Raw genomic sequence first — 23626 nt, forward strand, 5'->3', positions numbered from 1 at the left:
TACACCGTAAATGGCCGTAAATAAAATTTTCATATAAATGCGAATTTTATCTTAGAAAAAAAATCCTTGGATCTTAGTAAACTGGTATTGGACACTACTAGTTTCCAACGATACATTCTTATTTAATTTGAAATAACTATTGGATTACTCAACTCAATACTAGTTAGGTTCAAATGCTGAAATATCGTGGAAACTAAATAGTCATACAGATATTCGGGTGAACTGCCGTAGAGCATGAAAAATATTCAGTACTTTCGGTAAGGATACGGAATTCTTTGGATGAGAAATATTTTAGATACTTTCGTAAATTGACTTGGAAATTAAATGATCTTATTTCATATTCTGTTTTGAGAAAATATTCGTTCATTGTTCTTGTTTTTTTTTTTTCTGGTAATCTTTTGTGATAAATGTTTCGTTATCATGAGAAAAAGTAAACAAATTTCAGTATAGTTCGTTCATTACGAAAGAAGGAATAATTTTGACAGAAGATATCAAAGTTGTCTTTATCTTGCAAATAAGTACTAAAATAGAACATGGATGAAAAATATCAGCTCAAAAGTATAAAGGAATACTAATAAATGTGATACTTTAAAGTAGAAATGAAAAAATGGGTCACATGAGTGGATTATTTAATTGCGAATGTCAGTCAATGATTAATTAAGAAGGTTTAAGCAAAAAGGTATTGTTTTTTTTTCTTTCTTGCTATTAAGTTATTAAAAGAAAAATGCACTGTTACTCAACTTCTCCTAATTATCTAAAGAATCTCAACACCAAAATGAAAAGTTATTGGATTTTCCTTCGTTTGGTCATTGGATTTTCTGCTAGAAACGAAAATTTTGATGTAGATGAAAGTGAGAAACTAAATTTTGGATACCAAAGTCTTAAATGTGTATCTACATAAAATTAGAGATTGCACTAACAATACCAAATAGGTTGACGGATCCTATATATTTTGTGCATTTACCCATTTAAGCTATTCAGACGTTAGATATAGATATGGTGGCAGCTTTACTTTACTTCAGGCTCAGACTACTCCGTCCATTGTGATACCACATTGGTGTACTTTATGCTAATCAGTGAGTGATTCTATGTTTTAGTTCATTGTAGAGAAACCACATGGGGAAGCTTTGAAGCACTCAGAAATATCACCAGCATTACTCAGAGACAAAAATTCACCGCCGAAAACTTGTTAGTTCTTTGGCCGGATCTTCGATTGAACCCATGAGCATTTGTTTGCAAGAGTTGCATGCTAGCCATTGCACCACGGAAGCATTTGATTTCTTATTATTTTATTGTGACTACGTAATCTTAGGAAGTAGTGAAATACTTAAGAATTTAAATCCTTTGGAAATACAAATTTACTTTGCCTCGAATTCTAACCGCAAAATTTGCTACTTTCCGCAAAGCTTATAAGAAAGCAAAGAAAAAAATATAGTTGGAATATTTTTTAATAATCCAATTTGCTTCATTGTTGGATTGAGAGATATTATTTATTATTTGTTTACGTTTGTTTCATTGTAAACACCCACATATACTCGAACATTACAGCAATTGCTTTGTTGGAAATAAATAATGATGCTAATGCAAAGTTTTTAATTAGATAATAAAGTAAATATAAATAGAACTGCTGCTCGTATTGTTATGAACACCACATACTAAGACGCCGACAGTAAGAAAATGATATTGGCCCACTACTATTTGCTTAAGGGTATCTTTGCACTGCTTCGTTTATATGTAAACACCATATGCATGTGTAAAACTGCCTGTCTTTCAGAACAATTACTCACGGCGGACAAAAACGTAGATTTCTTGAAATTTCATTTATTATGAGTCTCGCTAACAATCCTTAACTCCGATAGCCATAAGGGAAAATTCGACCTAAAACACTATATTCGTTGAGTTACTATTACATGATTGCCATAGATCGCCAATTAATCATTAATGAGCGGCTGCATTGGTTAGCGAAATTGTGCATGTGCATGTTCATCTGTCATTCGCTTCACCTTGTTGGTCTTGTCGACTTATTAAACCATGGTAGGGCACTGACTCAAATTTCTCGTCTTGCTACATTCAAATTGTTTATTTGTTTTTTTTTTTTTGCATTATAATCGAGCTAATTTTAGCAATATTATACAATATCAATAATGTAATAATACTACAATAAAAATACTCTCCAAACTTGGCTCTGTAAGCCAGTATTGATTGCATACTTCACAAAGCCACTCGCTGGACAGAAGTAGGGGGAGGACTCCCCCACAGAAGCGTGAAAATGTATTTTTCAGAAGTGTGAAGATAATTGAATCATACCTGGAAGAAGTAAGAAGAGTATATTGTGGGAAAAATAGATCATCACTTTTCGAAAATGTTTTTTGTTGTTGTACAATGTAGGACCTGTAGGACCCCATTCGTAAGCAATATGTATATTTTAATTTAATTTATTATAATGGATCCAGTTTTTGATAAATAATTAATTTTTGAAGTATTTTTTATTTTTCTCAATTTTTGTTTCATTTCGGCGAATACCTTTTTTTGGGAGGTTCAAGTGGAATTTGCAACAGGTTTAGCTAATTCACCGAAATGATTCTGATAATTGGTTTATAGTTTCGCTGCAAGTTGGGGAATGTGAAGTTCCAAAAAGATCGTTCAGTGAACCGTATTGCAGTTTATTATTTTGCCCTAATAAACTTCACAGACATGTCCAAATTTCTTCGACTGGTAAACAAAAAACTACACAGACACTTCCATTTCAATATGCAATAGAAACAAAGCTTCTCGTGGATCTGGTTGGTATCGACAGTAGCCGTTTACAAGAATGTAAACTTGCTCTTGCATCGGAGTATGAGACTAAGTGTTTATCGGACCCCCACATTTATGCACAGCCCAATTTGTATGTTTTAGCATTGACAGTCTGCAGTGTAGACAGAATTGTAGTTAAATTTTATTTAGAAAATATTTTCCAAAATAAGTTTCCGCAGGATTTCGGGCAAATAGTGACAACCTCCCATTAAATTATGTAATCGATTTCTTATTGCAACACAAGGCTGCACTCTGATGTTATACAAAGATACTCGGAGCCTACGTCTCATTAGCATTAGATGCGACAATCCAAGGTCTGCAAATCAATCAAGGTCCGTTTTTGATGACCCGCAAAAAGTGACATTGTTAAATACAACAGAAACAAGTGGGGGCAAAGTCATAGTCCACCGGTTTTCGTTACGATACTGGTTGGTTGCCACTTACCATCTTTTGAATTTGTTGTTTGAGCTGCTGCCGCAGAGGCCATTGTCGACGTTTGGCTGCTGGTTGTAGTCGATATACTCCGCTCCATTTGATAGTGCATTAAATACGTTGGGAATTCTTGAGGTTTGATTTTTGTGATTTTATTATTTAATTTTTCTTTTTCTGAAGGCTATGAGGCAACTGCAGAAATTCCCTCACCCATACACTCGACAAACACACCACCGGACAACTTTGCAACAGAAACGAGAAACAAAGATTGCAATAAAATAAAGACGTACGAAACGTAAAACGAGCGCACAAGATAATCACCGCACACACAAGGAATATAATCGAGCGGTTTGCAAAGGCCTACTTGCGATGAACATATGAAGGCGAAGAGTTCTGGAATTTGAGCCCATTTGATGTTTCAAAGGGAGGAATTAACGACAATGCACTTTATTACTTTGGTTTCTTTTATTAATACAACAACAACAAAAACAATTTATAGTGGTGATTAAGATAATGGCTTCGTCAAATAAGACTGCAGTAAACGGGCCATGGATGTTGGTCACCACTCCTCGCAGGATTCTATATGGACACTTCCTTGTGAATTGGGAAATTGGCACTTTATATTAAACTATTTACATTACATTTATGGAAATTTATCCATAGGTTGAAAGCAATTCTCCATGGACTGCAGATAAACTTCACAAATCAAAACACAATAATAAAAATGAAATAATGAGCAGAGAGCGGCGGCCCACGTTTGACTGAATACACTTGGCTATCTCTTTCACTCACACTTCCAATAAGAATTGACATCTGCTGTCAAGTGTTTTGTCTCGTTGAAAATTGCTCTGAATTGATAAAATCACTGATTTTTGTGTTATTTCATTTATTGCAAAACCCTAAAGAAGGACATACACCGATTGAACTTTGTACTCTTTATATTTTACGCGGTCGTTTACTTAAATTTTCATCAATTTCCCTTTGTATTGGGATATTATTAGAGCAACAACCACAGCTTTCAGCTATGGAACACAATTGAACATTCCTCATTAGGACGGACTGACAATTCGGCAATGACATTTGGGTTGTGTTCATTGACACAAGGCAACTCTGGCAATAAATCAACCCTGTATGAAGCAGTGCCATCTATCTGTGAAATCGAATATGCACTTAATGGGGCTCACATGCGATGACTAATTAAGAGATAAACCCAATCAAAAGAAAATTGTTTTCAGGCGCCGCCGACTAGAGAATGAAGCCGACCCATTTTTGTCGGGGGCGGCTGACACTAAATTTTTGTCTCCGGCGGCGGGGGCTTGACAGCTAAGTCGATATAAATTTGTCCATTAGGCGGCGCACAATTATCCATTATAAAATCAATTTGAAGTTATTCGAATGGTGATGAGATTAGTTGTAGTTGGCATCGACTGGCAAACAATGGTCGGCGGCAACTGAAATCAGCGGCGCGACTCGACGCTTCAATCTCTGCTCAGAAAATTTGAATGAAATGTAAATTTGATTGTCAGTTTGGTCGGACAATGCGCCGTCCAGATTATAAGTTTTCCGGACGGAATGTCTGTGTTTGTAAAGAATCTTACAATATGGCCGAACACTAAGAATTGTCGCACGTAAATAAAATATCGATAAACCTGTTATCAATCTCATAAACAAGCAGCAATATCGATTATTATCTTCGAGCATAACTTATTAGCCAATATTTGAGATATGTGCGACACGAACACTATCGTCCGGATAAACGTATAGTCTGGACGAAGGCATAGTCGATACCAGAGAATGAAGCCGACCCATTTTTGCCGGCGGCGGCTGACACTAATTTTTTGCCTCCGGCGGCGGCGGCATGATGGCTAAGCCGATATAAATTCGTCTATTCGGCGGCGGACAATTATCCATTATAAAATCGATTTGAGGTAATCCGAATGGTAATGAGATTAGTTGTACAACCAAACTTACAATCAAATTTTCATTTCATTTACATTTTCTGAGCTAAAAGGTTGCAAAGCTATTATAGAAACATGATACTGATGGATTTTGGGTTGAAAGTTAAACATTTTAACAAAAAATACAACAATTATTAATAAATTTTTCTGATTTAAATCAATATTTTTGATTACTTGGCGGCTAATTATGAGTCGAGATGAGTCGATATATTCGGCGGCGGCTTCGGCTGGAAGAAACTGGTGGGCGGCGGCTAAAATCGGCGGCGCGACTCGGCGGCTTCATTCTCTGGTCGATACTGCTGCATGTTTATGGGATCGATAACACATTTACCGGCTATTTAGTCATCAACGAATTGTCGATTTCGATTGGACACATTGTAAGATTCTTTACAAACACAGACATTCCGTCCGGAAAAACTTATAGTCTGTAAGACGCATTAGCCATCTAGCCGCCGCCGCCGGAGGTAAAAATTTAGTGTCAGCCGCCGCCGACAAAAATGTTGTATAGTTTAGAAATTCAAAGCAAGTTATATGCAGAAAAGAATTATGGAAATCGGTCCATAATTGCGGATTTGACAGTTAAAACTAAATTTTATACACCCGAGATGACCAACTTCCAACGCCTATACGCCAGCCCGTAGACCTACTAGGGACCCACAAACTTGTAAACTTACAGCCTTATGCAAAAAAAATTCTAATTGAGCCTTATAGTGTTCAATACTTAAAATAGATATATCAATTTGATAGTGAATCCCATCTTCAACATTAATTCAAATGGCCTTGCAAATTGCTTGCTTTCAACAAATTTTCCAAAAGGTTTGCAGCATTAAAATGAAATTTAGTTTGAAAAGTTGTTGCTAATAAGTTGAGATATTGTTGCTAACGTGTTGAATTCTACTGTTGAAGGTAATGTCTGTTTTTTGTTGAGAACGCGATTTTCTCAACAATTTCTCAAATTGAATTCTAATCTAATTCTTTGAAAAAATGTTTGAAAGCGTATTGAATATAAGCATTTCTCCAATGCTTGTGTTTATTGAGAACGAATGTCAGATATTCATCAGTGATAACTAACAATTATTTGTTAGGTTCTTATGACAATCGGTTCCCAAAAAATAACATATTTTAATGTAATATATTTGGTTACATAGAAGAAACTTTTTTCTTGTGTTACATGCACGTTCACCAAAAGTCTGCCTAAATTGTCGCGAGTGTTGACGTTGCCGGCATGCTGGCGCCGGACGGAGGTAGGTTCTTGCCAACACCACGGAAAGTTGCATCACAGGAACAAAAATTAAAATCATACCGGACTTTACATACATGAGGTTCAAGAAAAAAAAAACACAAGACCCGAAATGTGAAAGTGTACTATGGACAAAAACCCTGGTAACATGTACTCACGATAAAGAAAAATACATACGATAACAAACACTTACAAAACGACCGGTTGGCAGATGTTCCGCCAACATTATCCCACCCCACAGGAAACTCCGAAGCTTCCTTATCATGATGCTACTAATGAAATTTCGAGCATCCCAGACTTGAGTACCTCTACTTACCCTCAACTTACTTTTCCATCCCCACCCTCAAGAGGCCTCTACGGCGAACACTTCGTTTTCATTGATCAAACGTTACGAAATAAGCCTGAGAAAATAAGAAAAAAACTATTCAGATTCGGATATACAACATGATCAAGATCAAATGATTAGAACAAAAATGTGTCGGATTATAATACAATGAAATAAAGGTAAGATTTTAAAGGCAAGAACATCCATAACGTTCAAAGAATATATAAAGGATCGTCGTCGGTAAGGCTTCTGATTTGGCTTCTTCTTCCGACAGCAACCCAAAAGGTCCCCAAAGCTGGAGTTTTCCGTATTTTGTTCTGTTTAAGTATGTTTAGCAATGTCCGTCCGTCCCGTCAATATACATATACCAACTTTAATTCAATTCCTGTTTTTAGTTTCTGGGAACTTTGCCGTGTGACTGGCAAAGTTCCCAGAAGACCTACCTAGATTCGAGCTCGAATCTCGGCGAATAACCCATAAAACACAAGGTAAGTAAAACAAAATCTAACAAGAATTGTCACGCCTAGCAAAAGTTAGGAAAATCACAAAATCGTGGTATGTAATTAAAATATCACCTTCACAGCAGTATATATATACATATATTTAAATGGTATCGATAAATAATAAGGTTTATGTCTTTTCAGGTCGTCTGTCTTGTCCCAGGTCCAGCTTTACCACTGCAAGCCCGGAGGGGAATGCGCAGAATTCTGGAGCTCCCACGATGTATCGGACTGGCTGAAGGATGTAGATTTCGTGTCTTGATTTTCTTAATAAATTCAAATGATTTCAAATTATATTCTTGGATAATCTCAGGTCGATTTTAGTTTTACTGTTTATCACAATGGACTAAATAGTCTAAGTGAGTCTGAGTCTTAATCGGGCTGCCACTTTAACCTAGTTTTACTGTTCATTAGATTGGCTTATTTATATATAGTTCATATAGCTTTATTCACTGTGATATTAATGTATACTTTTAGTTTGTAGAATTGTTCATTAGTGTTAAGTTAATGTATTGTTCATATAACTTCTTTTTCACTTGTTTTAGTTTCAATTGAATTTCATAAGCTCCATATTTTTCATTAGGGCTGTTTTCTTTTTGCACTGATAACCAGTGCTAAAATAAAACGCAAAAAAAATTTCAGTTCAAATTTCGATTTTGATTGGCAACACTTGGTCGTCAAAAGTCAAAATCAAAGTTATTGTTTACAAATAAAAATAGGGGGTATACATTTAATAATCAATTTATAGAAATAAGTGTACCAAAAACGAAAGAGTGATTATTAATTTTAAAGGATTTGCTGCTTGCCTTTCAAAAACAAATGACTGCTGGCAACAGCTACGTGCGTGGAAACAGATTCAGTGCGTCATGTTTATCAACCAAACGCGTGGAAATATGGGAATTTGCTCAAGTGGTGGATTTACAAGTGGCTAATACCACAAGCATGTGTGGTATAGAAATGGATATGCCAATTGCATCAAAATCACAAAAGCCTAGTTAACGTAGAATTACAGACTTCGGCCAGCCATCACAAGAGGGAGAGAATATACAGGAAATATAATTCAACTTAATACCACAAATTATTTAATTAAACACCATGTCATCGCAAAATGTAAAATAATTTACCCACGCCGATCGAACAAGCTGGTAAAGATGCTACAGAAAATTTCGAAGAAGTTGGTCACAGTTCATATGCCCGTGAAATGATGCAACAATACAAAATCGGTTAACTAGTTGCTGAAGAGCGTACAAATGTTCCAGAAAAATCCGAACCCACATGGAATACTGAGCAAAAGAACGAGGAATCGTAATGAAGTCATGGCTGATGCCTTTTGTCTTGGGTTTAATAGCCACCTTGGTTTATAAGTTTTTCTTTGGAACGAAATACCAATAATTGTAGGCAGAGAAAAACATCACCACCACCAGCCACAAACAAATATCGCAAGTTTATTTGTATATTTAGTTGAGAAAGGGATTTATTGCTGTTTTAGACAAACATATACAGTGACTCACAAAAATATTCTTTTTTATATCTTGAAATCGCAAACCGCTTAACATTTATATGAACAAGTTTTATTAAAATGTTTCCATGGATATACATAACAGCAAAACGTAAACAAAAATCGTGAAATTAATTTTATTGTATTATTTTTAATCATTAAATCAAAAAACTACAAAAAAAGCTCACAAAAGTATTCGTCGTATCAGTAATCACATTGTATGAGACATTATTTTGGTCCACTTAGTATTTGGAATAGTACCCTTTGTTAGCGCAAATGGCTTCCAGTCGTCTTGGCATCGACACGTTTCTTGAGAGATTTTGCCCCATTCTTCTTGTAACACTTTTTTTAAGGGCTGTCCAAGATGAAATTTGGTTTTGTCCGATCCACGGTTCCAAATGAGATCCTAGTTTTCAATGGGGTTGCTACCTGGGCTTTGTGGTTGCGTTTTGAGATATTTAGTGTTGTGAAGGACCCATATTTTCACATCCCAGGCCGTGTGTTTGAGGTGTTTGCTTGTTGGAACAAGGAGTCTTTATCACGAAATCCCATTTTAGAGGCACTGGAGTGAAGATTTTCTTTCAAAATTTTAAATATGTTAAAAAACATTTAGGCGTTCATGGTTCCATCAATAAAAACTAAGTTTCATTACACTTGTTTTTACATTTTTTATTTTCAAGGTTCCCCTAAGCTTTCGCCGTGAAAATAAAAAATGTCGGAAAGTGTAAGACAAAGGTTTTTATTATTTTAAAATTTATTAAGAAAATGTAACCATTAAAAAAATTAGGTTTATTTTAGTTATCGGAATTATTATTTCTTCAGCAAATTAACTTAACTTTATTCATGCCCCAATTTTTTGGCCATCTGAATAAATATTTAATGTTAACGACACAAAAGCAAGAAAACTAAACAAGAAAATGTTATAGGTAAAATTCAGTATATGCTGCAAAGCCTCTTGAACAGTTCCAACTGTTTTCTTTTTATTTTACCCATTTTTATTGTGTTAAGGTGTGTTTTACTAAAAGCTTCCTTATTTATTGAAGCCCGGCGGGATTGGGCATTAGAGGGTTAACTAAAGAATAGAAAAATTATACACAAATGAAGCGTAAATATCTAAAAAACTCATGAAAATTTTAAATTTTACCGCAAAATCCAAACCAAAATCATACTGTCTTGGTGAATATTTTCTAAATAATGATGAAGAAGGCAATTTTATTATTATATATTATTCCAAATGCTATATTTATACCCTCCACCCTAAGATGGTGGTTTTTTAAGTTCATCATTCCGTTTGTAACAGATCGAAAAATTGCTCTAAGACCCCATAAAGAATAGGGTGGTTAAATTTTCAAGGGCCGATGTTGATTTTGAATAAAACACAAACTATTTAGGACATTATTGTAATTTTATTTTATTATGATATATTCGTATTACTCAATTATGTATGGAACAAACTATAGGCCAAATAGACGCCGCGACCTCGGTGGCACACCTCCATCCGATGGTCCAAATTTTCGATGACGCTGGGGCATAATTGAGGTTCTATGCCGTTAATGTGCCGAATTATCTCGTCCTTTAGCTATTGAATTGTTGCTGGCTTATCGACGTACACCTTTTCTTTCAAATAACCACAAAGAAAAAAGTCCAACGGTGTCAAATCACATGATCTTGGCGGTCAATTGACATTGCCATTACGTGAGATAACACGGACATTAAATTTGTTGCGCAAAAGAGCCATTGTTTCGTTAGCTGTGTGGCAAATTCGGGCCATACAAAGTTCGTTATCATCTTACGATAGCGAACACCATTCACAGTAACTGCCTGACCGGCCTCATTTTGGAAAAAATACGACCCGATGATGGTCGGTCCGTCTGTTGAAATCACGCCAACTTCCGTTCGAAACAAGCTATCGACTTGAAACTTGGCACAAGAAGTTGTTATTGATATAGGTCGTATCTTATTGGAAAAGGGCCATATCGCATTACTTTACGTATAGCCCCCATATAAACCGATCCCCAGATTTGACCTTCGGAGAAATTTTGCACTAGGAGTACAATTGGTAGTATAGTCAAATGTGCCAAATTTTATTGAAATCGGTTCAGATTTAGATATAGCTTCCATATATATCTTTCGTACGATATGCACTTATATGGATTCAGTCTGAGTTTTACCCTGATTTGGTTGAAATTTTGCTCAAACATAACGCTTGGCCATATAGTCACGAGTGCAAAATTTGATTGAAATCGGTTCAAATTTAGATATAACACCCATATATATCTTTCGTCCGATTTAGACTCATATGACAACAGAGGCCAAAGTTTACTACCGATTTTCGTGAAGTTTTGCACAGAGAGTATAATTAATATTCTAGCAATGCTTGGTAAATTTGATTGAAGTCGATTCAGATTTAGGTGTCGTTATGTGTGTTAAATTTGGTTAAAATCTTTAATATTTTAGATATTTAAGTGTGTAAAGTTTGATCTGATTTGGTTCAGATTTAGATAAAACCCCCATATATTCGTGTTTCCAGTTATTACAAATATGACCAAAATTCCCACACTTTAGACAAAACTCTGTGATGATTTCCTCATATCTTAGTCATATCCTGTAGTGCCAGAATTTCCACAGAACAGTTGATTTTTAAATTTTCGACTTGACCAAATAATATGTTACAACCCACACTTGACCACATATCTTGGCGAGATCTACCAATATCCTTTTAAAATCGCCACTGGTGAGTAGCAAAAATTGCAAATATTACTAAAATTTTCCTATATTTGGTATACATATGTATCGCCTGATAAATCATAAATGTCCTTTTGTACACTTGCATTAAAATTTCTCTCGCTTCATATTTCCCATATTTTTTACTAACATTGTGTTTCATCCCATGGTGATAGCCGATTTTAATTCTAGTGTTTTTGTACAAATATTCTCTTCATTATAAGTATTTGTATCTGGAAATGCAAACCTTTGCATAGCTCCCAGCAAATTTGAAGTAGTTAAGGTGGTAACACAAATGTTGGTATACATAGTGGTGAAGGGTATAATATAGTCGGCCCAGCCCGACTTTAGACTTTACTTACTTGTTTTTTACTAACATTGTGTTCCACCCCAGGGCATTAGCAGACATAAATTTTAAGTCAATAGAATTTTGGTCTTAAATATATTGTCGGTTCAGATTTAAATGCATGTAAAGGGTGATTTGTTAAGAGCTTTATAACTTTTTAAAAAAAAAAAACGCATAAAATATGCAAAATCTCATCGGTTCTTTATTTGAAACGTTAGATTGGTCCATGACATTTACTTTTTGAAGATAATTTCATTTAAATGTTGACCGCGGCTGCGTCTTAGGTGGTCCATTCGGAAAGTCCAATTTTGGGCAACTTTTTCGAGCATTTCGGCCGGAATAGCCCGAATTTCTTCGGAAATGTTGTCTTCCAAAGCTGGAATAGTTGCTGGCTTATTTCTGTAGACTTTAGACTTGACGTAGCCCCACAAAAAATAGTCTAAAGGCGTCAAATCGCATGATCTTGGTGGCCAACTTACCGGTCCATTTCTTGAGATGAATTGTTCTCCGAAGTTTTCCCTCAAAATGGCCATAGAATCGCGAGCTGTGTGGCATGTAGCGCCATCTTGTTGAAACCACATGTCAACCAAGTTCAGTTCTTCCATTTTTGGCAACAAAAAGTTTGTTAGCATCGAACGATAGCGATCGCCATTCACCGTAACGTTGCGTCCAACAGCATCTTTGAAAAAATACGGTCCAATGATTCCACCAGCGTACAAACCACACCAAACAGTGCATTTTTCGGGATGCATGGGCAGTTCTTGAACGGCTTCTGGTTGCTCTTCACTCCAAATGCGGCAATTTTGCTTATTTACGTAGCCATTCAACCAGAAATGAGCCTCATCGCTGAACAAAATTTGTCGATAAAAAAGCGGATTTTCTGCCAACTTTACTAGGGCCCATTCACTGAAAATTCGACGTTGTGGCAGATCGTTCGGCTTCAGTTCTTGCACGAGCTGTATTTTATACGGTTTTACACCAAGATCTTTGCGTAAAATCTTCCATGTGGTCGAATAACACAAACCCAATTGCTGCGAACGGCGACGAATCGACATTTCACGGTCTTCAGCAACACTCTCAGAAACAGACGCAATATTCTCTTCTGTACGCACTGTACACATTCGTGTGGTTGGTTTAATGTCCAATAAAGTAAACTGAGTGCGAAACTTGGTCACAATCGCATTAATTGTTTGCTCACTTGGTCGATTATGTAGACCAAAAATCGGACGTAAAGCGCGAAACACATTTCGAACCGAACACTGATTTTGGTAATAAAATTCAATGATTTGCAAGCGTTGCTCGTTAGTAAGTCTATTCATGATGAAATGTCAAAGCATACTGAGCATCTTTCTCTTTGACACCATGTCTGAAATCCCACGTGATCTGTCAAATACTAATGCATGAAAATCCTAACCTCAAAAGAATCACCCTTTATATGGGAACATAAATCTTTATATATACCACTCAAAAAATTTGAAGGAATTCAGATGGTGTCGAAAATGTAGATCACAAAGTGGTGCAGGGTATAATATAGTCGGCCCTGTCCGACTATAGACTTTCCTTACTTGTTTTTCTATAGAAAAATTTGCCAAAATTTTATTTCTATAGAAAATTTTCTCAAAATTTAGCATATTTATTGAAAATGTATTTCTATAGTAAATATTCATATAATGTTATTTCGTGCTGATGGTCACTGATTGTTAAAAAACCTCTAATATAAATCTTTCGACCTATTATAAATTAAATTTTGCGAAATTGCCTAAAAATGTATACCCTGCGTCGCACTCTTTATAGAAGTATTACAATATACATTGTCCAAATCGAGTGAGGTAAATAGCATCATAAACCTTTATACAAAGCACTCAACAAAATTGAAGGATTGAGATTTTATCAAAATGTGGATCTAAATACAAAGTTGTGTATATTATAGTCTGCCCCACCAGACTTCAGATTTTCTTATTATTATTATTATTTTTTTTTACTAAAATTATGTTTCGTCCCATAAAGTTAGATTCAAATATTAAGTACGTAGATTTTGTTGAAGTGTATACAATTTTGTCTAAATCGGTGCAGATTCAAATTCATGCATATGGGAATATCAACCTTTATATAGCTCGCAACAAACTTGAGATGGTATCAATGAATTTGGTCCACAATGAAGGGTATAATACATTATTTTTTTATTAAACATAGGAACGACATTGGCCTGAATTCGAAACATAGAGTACAAGTACACACACTTTTTCATTAGAAATAAGTTGTTTAAGCACACTATACGAGTGCTGGAGATCATGATCGCACTGAATAATCCATGTAGACGGTATTTCCCGTGATTGTTATGGTAATATTACACGGGACAAACTGTTTTTGAAGATTTCCAAAAGCATAGTGCCCTCTATACTCTATAAATCGGAGCCATAACGTGTCTAAAAAACGACCCCCAGACCATAATATTACCCCCACCATTATTGAAGGAACTGTTTTTATTTCTTGGATTAAGACTTTTCTTTGGACCTTCGTACTAAACTTCCACCACCCGAGCCATGCAATTTAAACTTTGATTTGTAGGAAAATAAAACACATTTCACTGATTCTCATGCCATTTAAGGTGTTTTTGTAAAAATTTAAGGCGCGGTTAAATTTTTTCGAACTCCATAATTATTGTGAGTCTCACGAAATACAGAGAAGGCCTTTGACGAAATGTCCAAATGAAATCGTCACTTCCGTGAGAGTTCCTTTATTGGAAGTTGTTAGAGACGCTACATTTAAAGTTGGGCCACTAGATATTTCTACATAATTCGATACATATTCCTGTTTTTGTTGCAGTGAAACAAAATTTAAACAAATACTTCTGTTTTGTTTATTTACATTTGCTTTTGTTTCTTCTTCTTTTCAGTATGTGACATTCACTTGAGATGTGTTCTTCCCCAGTATTTTAGTTAGTTGCCAATTCATATTTTGACAACTACAAAATTCGCATATAATGGTGACTCTGGTGCGACTTGCACTGATAGTTGCACTGGATAGAACACCAGTGCAACGATTGCCATACAAAAGTTCTATCCAGTGCAAAAAGAAAACAGCCCTATTATTAAATTCATATTTTCCATTGAAATTCATTAATCATCGATCAATCTTATTAATATTAAAAAAACTCGAAAAGTTCGACAATAAAAATCCAGCTCTTTTTATTTCAAACAAAATTTCTGACAGACTTTTTATTTTTCACTGGTGTAAAAACAAAAAAAAAAGTAAGCAACCCCACATACACTTTATATATCTCTTGTATCAGAGGTATTCACTATGCCTTTTTTCGAAACGAGTTTAATCTCTTCGAGCGCGTAGCACGCCCGATGTCAATCTCCAAAAAAACTTCAAAGCCATTTTTTCCAAAAAGCATAATGGCTCCCTTTTTCTTTCCAAACTCTTCCATTTTCGCCATATCCATCAGAAATAAAATCAAATATTTCCCCAGCCAACCTCCTCAACATATGTTGAGGTGGCGTTGCCAAACAAACTCCTTTACATAAACCATTCACAATGGCCAAGCAACATAACCCTCGCATACAGGGGCGCACACAACACTGAATGCTTCAAAGCCAAGGTTTACCATATCCGGTTCAGAGATTGTCTATGTTTGTAATACATCACTCATATAAACATTTCAAAAAATTTCGTTGTTTTTTTGTCAAATTTCCATGATGGAGGAAGAAAGCAAGTAAAATAGTTTTAAAAAACCTAATCTCATTATTAATATGTATCAATATTTTTAAGATGTCGCAATACAACACTAAGAAAGAAGATCGGCTAAAGAGGCAGCGTTCGGAAAACTGGAGCGAGGAGGATAAGGTGGGATCCAACATATTCCATTAAAATCAAACTACATATTTGTTTTACGTAGGAACTTCTAAAGGAATTAGTGAAAAAGAGGGTAAAAATAATAGAAAACAAAAATAGGGATTCAAATACCAACCAACATAAGAAAAACAGTTGGTTGGAACTAGAGAAAGAGTAAGCAAGATAATGATATTGAGTATTTGTCGCATATTATTATAAAATATTTATATATTTAGTTTCAACAGCTTGTGCTCAAAAGCTAAACGAACGGTGTCCCAACTAAAGTCGCTATTAACGACTATAAAAATCCAAGCAAAAAAAGAAGTATCGGAACATCGGTCAAAACTTAAGCAAACTGGAGGAGGACAGGCGCCACCAGACATCCCCTTGTGTGCAAACGATTTGGAAGTATGGCTTCCAAATGAGTTCGTAGTTGACTACAATGAGTTTGATTCAGATGTTCACCGCAACTGGATAAAAATTCTTGCTTTTAGAGGGTGATCCATTATGCATGTTGATTAGTTAATTTTAAAAATACATATTTCATGTACTCATTTTGTAGAACTTGGAAAAAAATGTCCTATTTAGAAATAGAAGTGTTAGCAGATGCCGACAACCAAGATAAAAGGGAGACTTCGGATTCATATAATAATGATATTGTAAAAAGCTCGATTGGGACCGACGCCGAATAGAAGTCAGATAGCTTTGACGTAGAGCAGCCATGCTCTCTACACGCAGAGAAGAAACATGATTGTCACAATCATATTCGAAGAGCAAAATAATATGATAGGAGCTATTTTTGCGGCGACCATGTAACATTTTAACCTGCAACCATGTTGGCTCAGTGAACATGGTTCTAAGAAAAATATAATTGTCCTCATCTAAAATGTTATTATATTGATAAAAAGAATTTTGTTTGAATGAAAAGACAATGGTCACAATTTAAAATGTTATGGTATTCATTAAAAATGTTTTTCTCCTAGTTAAAAGAACATGGTCACAACCTAAAATGTTTTGATCTTTATGAAAAAACTTTTTTCATCGTCGAAAAAAGGACGCCACTTGAGAAAAGAAACACACAAAATTAATTTTATTTATTGGTTTTTATTTATTTATAAACTAATTCATTGTTTATTTGTATTTATAATGCCGTTCAAGCAAACATCATATATTTTTACACACTCTATTTTATTTCAATCTCAACAATAAGTAATTATTCCATATTTACATCGTGCTCATCAAATGTACAAACGCAGACATCATATAACTGCAAAAAAAATAAATGATACCATATAGCAAAATGCAGTACAAAAAACAGGTACATTTTTTCAATTACACTTTCCTTTTTTTGTGGTCACATAAAACCACGTGCCACTTAAATAAATTAACACAAAAAATCCGTATTCTTCGTCCATTCCAAGAAACAATCAATACACGACTGACGCGCAAAATGAAAATCGTGTGTACCTGGTCAATGTTTTTATAAAATTCTTTTGGCTGCAAAAAAGTTAAAAAATTAAATGTTCACGAAAAAAATGTAAATGGTCTTTATGGCCATGTAATGGTTCTAGACATGTCTATACTCAACCTATAAAAATACTTTTTTCCCTGTAAAAAAGTAAAAAAATGGAATGGTCTGGAACATGATTTTCCCGACCATTTAATGGTTTCAAATTCTATCATTTAAATGATAAAACATGTTTGCGGTATTTGAGAACCATTCAAATGCTTATTGCCACCATACATTTTTCTCCGCTCGAAAACTATTTTTACAAAGACAATTACATGCTCTAGATAAGCATTAAATGGATGCGGCAACCATGTCCAAACATGGTTTTTCTGTGCGTGTAGAAAGAAAACCTTCGCCGACGAAGAAAAAAGTATGTATAATTTAAGCGCATTTTTAAATTGAGATTGATGTAGAATGTCGAAAGGAATTACATCTTCTTCAAATAGAAAACGAGAAGAAAAAAGGAAGGGATTTGGAGTATGAATTGATTCAATCTCGTATAAATTACCCGACAAATTGAGTTAATAAACATTTATGGTAAACCTTTAGTAAGAATTTATTATACATGATGTATACTATAAAAAGCACAATTTCATCAAAAATCGAACAAAACGAGGTCTTCCTCGATAAGGTCTTCCTTATCGTGTAAAATGGAATTTGAGCAACATAAAATAAAAAGCATAAAATATTTGGTCCATCGACAATATCGGATGTCTTGATATTTTTAGGACGTTGCTTAAAACGATGAAGTACAAACTTAACACAAGTGTACGAAAATATAATCTAATCAAAATCCTTAAAATATTTCGCTAAGTAAGATAATGATATGAAATTGGGTTTTGAATTTATTTTTGTCATAATTTTTCTCAACTTCATATTGTTCAGTTGGACTTTAATAAACTCTTTTGTTGTCATTTTTTTGTTAATAAAAATGAATTAAACTAAATTGGTTTAATGTACAACAATGTTTTGGAGCTGTAGATTGTTATTGCATTTAATATTTAAAGAATACCGAAAATTTCGGGATACCGGCATTCTAAATTTTGAAATCCCGAATCCTGGGATTCATAAAAATCGATCCCGAATGACATCCCTAGTTTCAGTAGGTAAAGGAACACAACTCATGTTTTCGGATTTATTACGTAACAAACACCCGATCATTTATCTGAAAAGTTTATATTTTTCTTTAAAATCGCCATTTTATCCATTATAAAGAATAAAAACTTTGGGGTATTTCTCATAAAGTTTTAATAAAATTTGCATCAAATAGGTATAATTTTATATTGTTTTACTTATTTAGTTTCAAATTTAGTGGCTATACTCGAACTTTATACCCACCCTTAATAAGAAAATGAATCATAATCAGGCTTTTGTAGATCGGCAATATATCCGAAGACACCATAGATGTAAATAAAATTTACATACCTATTTATTTCTAGTTTTCCGAAACGTTTTATATATTCTTTGGAGCTTGGTACGTGAGATTTAGTGGTCCCTATTTCTGCTAGCCACATTTTCATAGATGTTTAGTGTATGATTGTTGCTGTTGTGGAGGCCAAAATTATTTTTTGTTGAAACTCAAGTTTTTACTTAAATATTTTTTATTGATTGACAAATATGAAAAAAAAATAAAAATTGTTTTTATAACAAAAGCTAATGTGATGAATTCAAATTATATTTTTTGTAATGTTCTTTTGTACCTACACTGTTTTAGCAAACAAACTCCTAAAACCGATATTTTCTGTCTACTGAAAAACATGTGTTTGCTATTATGTTAGGTTAAAATGGCAGCCCGATTAAGTTTCAGGCTCACTTGTGATACCACATTAACTAAATGTACCTATTACATATTGCCACTTCTAGTTTTAACCGCTGAACCTTCTCGATTATTTTCTTCTGTTGAACCATTAGCAGACTGCTTAAGTTAACATTTCCAGGTCCGCCAGGAATCTAAAGCTATATGCCCTTAAAATTCGATTCCTTTTCTTCAGCATCATGACAGCTCATACAGTAGTCATGAGCCAATAGTTTTTGCAAAATGTTTGCTATTAACAACAGTCTTTTTTGTATTGATTGTGAAACATTTAATATTTCTAAATTAATTGATTAAAAAAGTAACCATGAAAATAAGCTGGTTGTTAGATTGACATAGTGCTTACTTTTAGCAATAAATGTCTGCTCATCGATGTTCAGGAAACAATTTTCTTAGCAAATTTTCTATTTTTTCTCTGAGTGTGCTGTCCATACAAATATTAAATTTCAATCAAATCATATTAAAATGGAAACTTCTAAATACTCAAGTAAACCAATTGAGGAGCAGGACTGTATGGGTGCTAATAACGTGGGCCGATATGATTTGGCCCCTCTGAAGTAAAATCGAGATGTAGGTTCATTGAGAGATATTTGAAGAGTACAATATAACACATCTTTTAGCGGAGTTTCCATTGAAAGAGAGAGAGAGAGAGAGGTACCTTATGGCGATTTCGATTGGGTAAAAAGGTGCATCATTCTCGAAAATGATTGCAAAATATGAAGAAACCTGTCATAGATTTTGGATCCTGTATCCCTCATAATATTATGAATTAACAATAACTTTGGAATGACACTATCATTTGGGCAAAAATACAATCAGGGAAAAAGTAGTGTAACACCAAGGCAACATATTTTTTGCGAATCGAAAACGCCCTTAGAAAGGGATCAACCGCCCATGTCAAATATTAAGGCACTTTGTCAGAGTGTAGGATTTAACCACTTAAGCATTTAGAAACCGCAGGTAATACACGACTTGAAACGTAGTGTTCTTATCGGCTAAACAATAAGAAGATTTGACGTCTTTGTGCACGAGTCCGACATTTATTATATAACGCATAGCAATCTGCCGATTTTTCTATTTGAACCTATTGAAGCCGACATTTTTATCCCATATTCCGAAAAGTTGAGTTTTAGTATTGATGCCTGACTGGAGTGAGGGTTTTTGCTTTCACATTTTTGACAATCCACTCTAGATTGTAGTCAAACACTTTGTCATTTAGTTGGATATTTCATATTCCAGATATTACGTGGGGGACTAAACAATCAATACTCCCGATTAGTATTCCGCCCGCTACGATGTCGTAAAGTCTTTAGCTGGCATTCAAATCAAAAACGATTGCATTTCAGATGCACAACAATCCCAGAGCAAACAAAAAATGAAAGCACTTCAAACAAATTTATGCAATCACATTTTAATGCATGCCTCAATTATTGCAGAAACAGAGAGTCACTCACTGCCATGCATGCTACTCCAAAGTGCACAACAAAAGACATGAGGTGTTAATAAAAGTGTAAATAAAACGAAAAATGCGTAAATGTTTGAACTTTTTCTTTAAAGAGAAGCAAAGCTCTCTCTCCCTCTTTCTGCTGATCCCAGTTACAGGTTGAGATATTTATTTATTTCTAAATCTCATTCCATGGTTCATATGATTCTTTCGAGAAATTAATCTGGGACAACATGAACGGTTTTGGAGATTTTGCTAGATTCAGTCAAATGGGTTGGGCTCATTTAGTTCATAGTGTCGATATAAACAATCAAGACAATACGCCTTCTGCAAATGAATCGCGGTCACTTTTGCTTCCACATACACGTCCGCCGAATCTTACTGACGACAGTATGTGATGAAGGTGTTAATTATTTTCAAATCACACCGCCACATCACGTTGTTGACGTTTGTTGGTGTAGGCCATGTCGAGCATGTGAAACTTCTCTCCAAATATGCCTGAGTTTAAAAAAATGCAAAATTTGTTTTTGCAGCTCATTTCAACAATTGCGACCTGTGGATGTTGATGGATGAATCCATATACAGGTGGAACAACTGTATCAACGGAAGCATATTTGTATCTCTTACATAATATTTGTTATTGTTCACATTTCACTGCCGAAATTACAAATGCGTACATTTAGTTTTGTTGTTTATTCCTAATTTGTGACACCTATATGGTGGGGGTGACGTATGCATGCGAATATATTATAGACAAGCTTAAATTGGAGGTGTTAATAAGATAATAAAACAATTAGGGACAGCAGACTTTTAGCCGCATTTGCAAAAACTAAAGAAGCAAGCATCTCAAAACAAAAGACTTAAGACACAAACACAATTACTCATCGAAAATTCTCATTGGCCGGGATAACTGGTGAATATTGAAGTTATTTTTGTCATTTTATGAATCTTTTATGTATTGCAAACAACAATTCAAACGAACGAATTAATACATACATTTGTTTATATTGTCCATGAACTTCTTTGGAAAAGTTGTGAAATTATGTTATAGACTTATGCCCATATTCATAATAATTTACTCACAGTTTATCGAAGGAATTTGTATGGCAATAGTAGGTTTAAAGTTTACGTTAACTATTATGAATTTGGGCATTAGTCATTCGCGTTTATGTTGCAACTGTCGTTTGAATTATTTATAAGACAGGAGATGATTCAATTAATAGCACTAACATAAGGCCTACAAGTCATGTATATTAGAAACACTCCATCAATAACAATCTTTGCATGCGGAAACATATTCCACAATTTTGACATTGACAGAAACTGTGTTGGGCAAATTTCTCTGGAATGAAATTTTAGATAAACGAAGCTTTCTTTTGTAGAGTAGAACTAGCTAATAGAATCTGTTTATTTTGAAAAAGAAAATGGGATGTTCAACAAGCATACATACACACATAGCAACCAATTGTTCATTCTTATAGAAGCGTATTTGCATACCATAAATATTTTCCACACACTTTGCCAATTTTCGTTAATGTACCGCTTATGTTTCTTCCTCGGAGAAAACTCCTGTACATTCTAATTTTCAAATATGTCGCTTCTATGATAAAAAAAAAAACAAACGAGTTAAACAGAACGCGGCTTTCTCAAATGTAGAACCATTTCAGTTTGAGAATCAATCTCATTTCAATACAAATTAAACTAGAAAATCGAGTACATGCCTTTTTTCTGATAAACACAAAATTACAAATAAACACTTGTAACTTTCTTTCATAAATAAATTATATAAGACTTTTCTTCGTTTGTATTCGATTTCATTTCGAAATGGTTTTGGATTTATTAAATTGTTGACAAACTTCCACATTTATACTAATATTCAATATATCTAAAATAGGAAATTGTTTGAGAAATTATTGAATAGTCGTGCCAGTTCTACACTGTGCACCACACAAAACATATTCTTCAAACCTTTCAAAAAGTTGGTTGTTCTGGCTTACACGTGAGAACTCCTTTTCCGGACATCAGATCGAAAAATGTAAACAGAAGATTTTTCTGCAATGTATTCAATTTAAACCAAATTTGCAAAAAAAAGAATAACTGTAGAATGGAATAAAAGTAACAAGTATATACGGCCGTAAGTTCGGCCAGGCCGAATCTTATGTACCCTCCACCATGGATTGATTAGAAACTTCTGCGAAAGACTGTCATCCACAATCGAATTACTTGGGTTGTGGTATCTTACAACTTCTTAACATCGTTTTCTAAATTGTGAGTTAGTCCATACGTGGTATATATTAGACAAAAAAGGTATGTATAGGTAAGTCTGCAAATAATTACGAATCGACATGGAAATTGAAATATGGGGGCCGCTTATATGAGGGCTATATAGAATTATGAACTTGATATGGACCAATTTTTGTGTGATTGGGGATCGATTTATCTGATGGCTATATATAACTATAGACCGATATGGACCTAGTTAGGCATGGTTGTTAACGGTCATATACTAGCACAATGTACAAAATTTCAACTAGGATGAAATTTGCTCCTCCAAGAGGCTCCAAAACCAAATCTCGGGATCGGTTTATATGGGGGCTATATATGATTATGGACTGATATGGACCACTTTTGGCATGGTTGTTAAATATCATATACTACCACCACGTACCAAAGGTACAGGAGGTCAAATCTAGGGATCGGTTTATATGAGGGCTATATATAATTATGGACTGATAAGAACCAATTCCTGCATGGTTGGTGGATACCATATACTAAAATCACGTACCAAATTTCATCCGTATCGGATGAATTTTGCTCTTCCAAGGGGCCCCGGAGGTCAAATCTGGGGATCGGTTTATATGGTGGCTATATATATTTATTGACCGATTTCGACCAATTTTTGCATGGGTGTTTGATGCCCTATATTAACACCACGTACCAAATATCAACTGAATCAGATGAATTTTGGTCTTCCAAGAGGCTCCGGAGGTCAAATCTGGTGATCGGTTTATATGGGGGCTATATATAATTATGGACCGATGTGGACCAATTTTTTCATGGTCATTAGATACCATATACTAACACCATATACCAAATTTCAGCCGGATCGGATGAAATTTGCTTCTATTAGAGGCTCCGCAAGCCTAATCGGGGGATCGGTTTATATGGGGACTATATATAATTATGGACCGATGTGGACCAAT

The 23626-nt window shown here is 34.7% G+C and overlaps 1 protein-coding gene across 3 annotated transcripts in view; it reads right to left on the bottom strand.

The window, feature by feature from the left end:
- Positions 1-4275, bottom strand: part of Eip63E (cyclin dependent kinase Eip63E) — a 354249-nt gene extending 349974 nt beyond the window's left edge. For 2 of the 3 annotated variants that reach the window (XM_075303422.1, XM_075303420.1), the window contains exon 1: positions 3241-4275. In XM_075303422.1, the coding sequence (XP_075159537.1) occupies positions 3241-3340 (100 nt within the window). In that variant the 5' untranslated portion in view covers positions 3341-4275. The remainder of the gene's footprint in view (positions 1-3240) is intronic. The other variant, XM_075303421.1, reaches the window with a different exon arrangement.
- Positions 4276-23626: the final 19351 nt, after the last annotated feature.

The sequence above is a fragment of the Haematobia irritans genome, chromosome 4 (assembly GCF_050003625.1).
Source record: "Haematobia irritans isolate KBUSLIRL chromosome 4, ASM5000362v1, whole genome shotgun sequence".
Taxonomy (NCBI): domain Eukaryota; kingdom Metazoa; phylum Arthropoda; class Insecta; order Diptera; family Muscidae; genus Haematobia; species Haematobia irritans.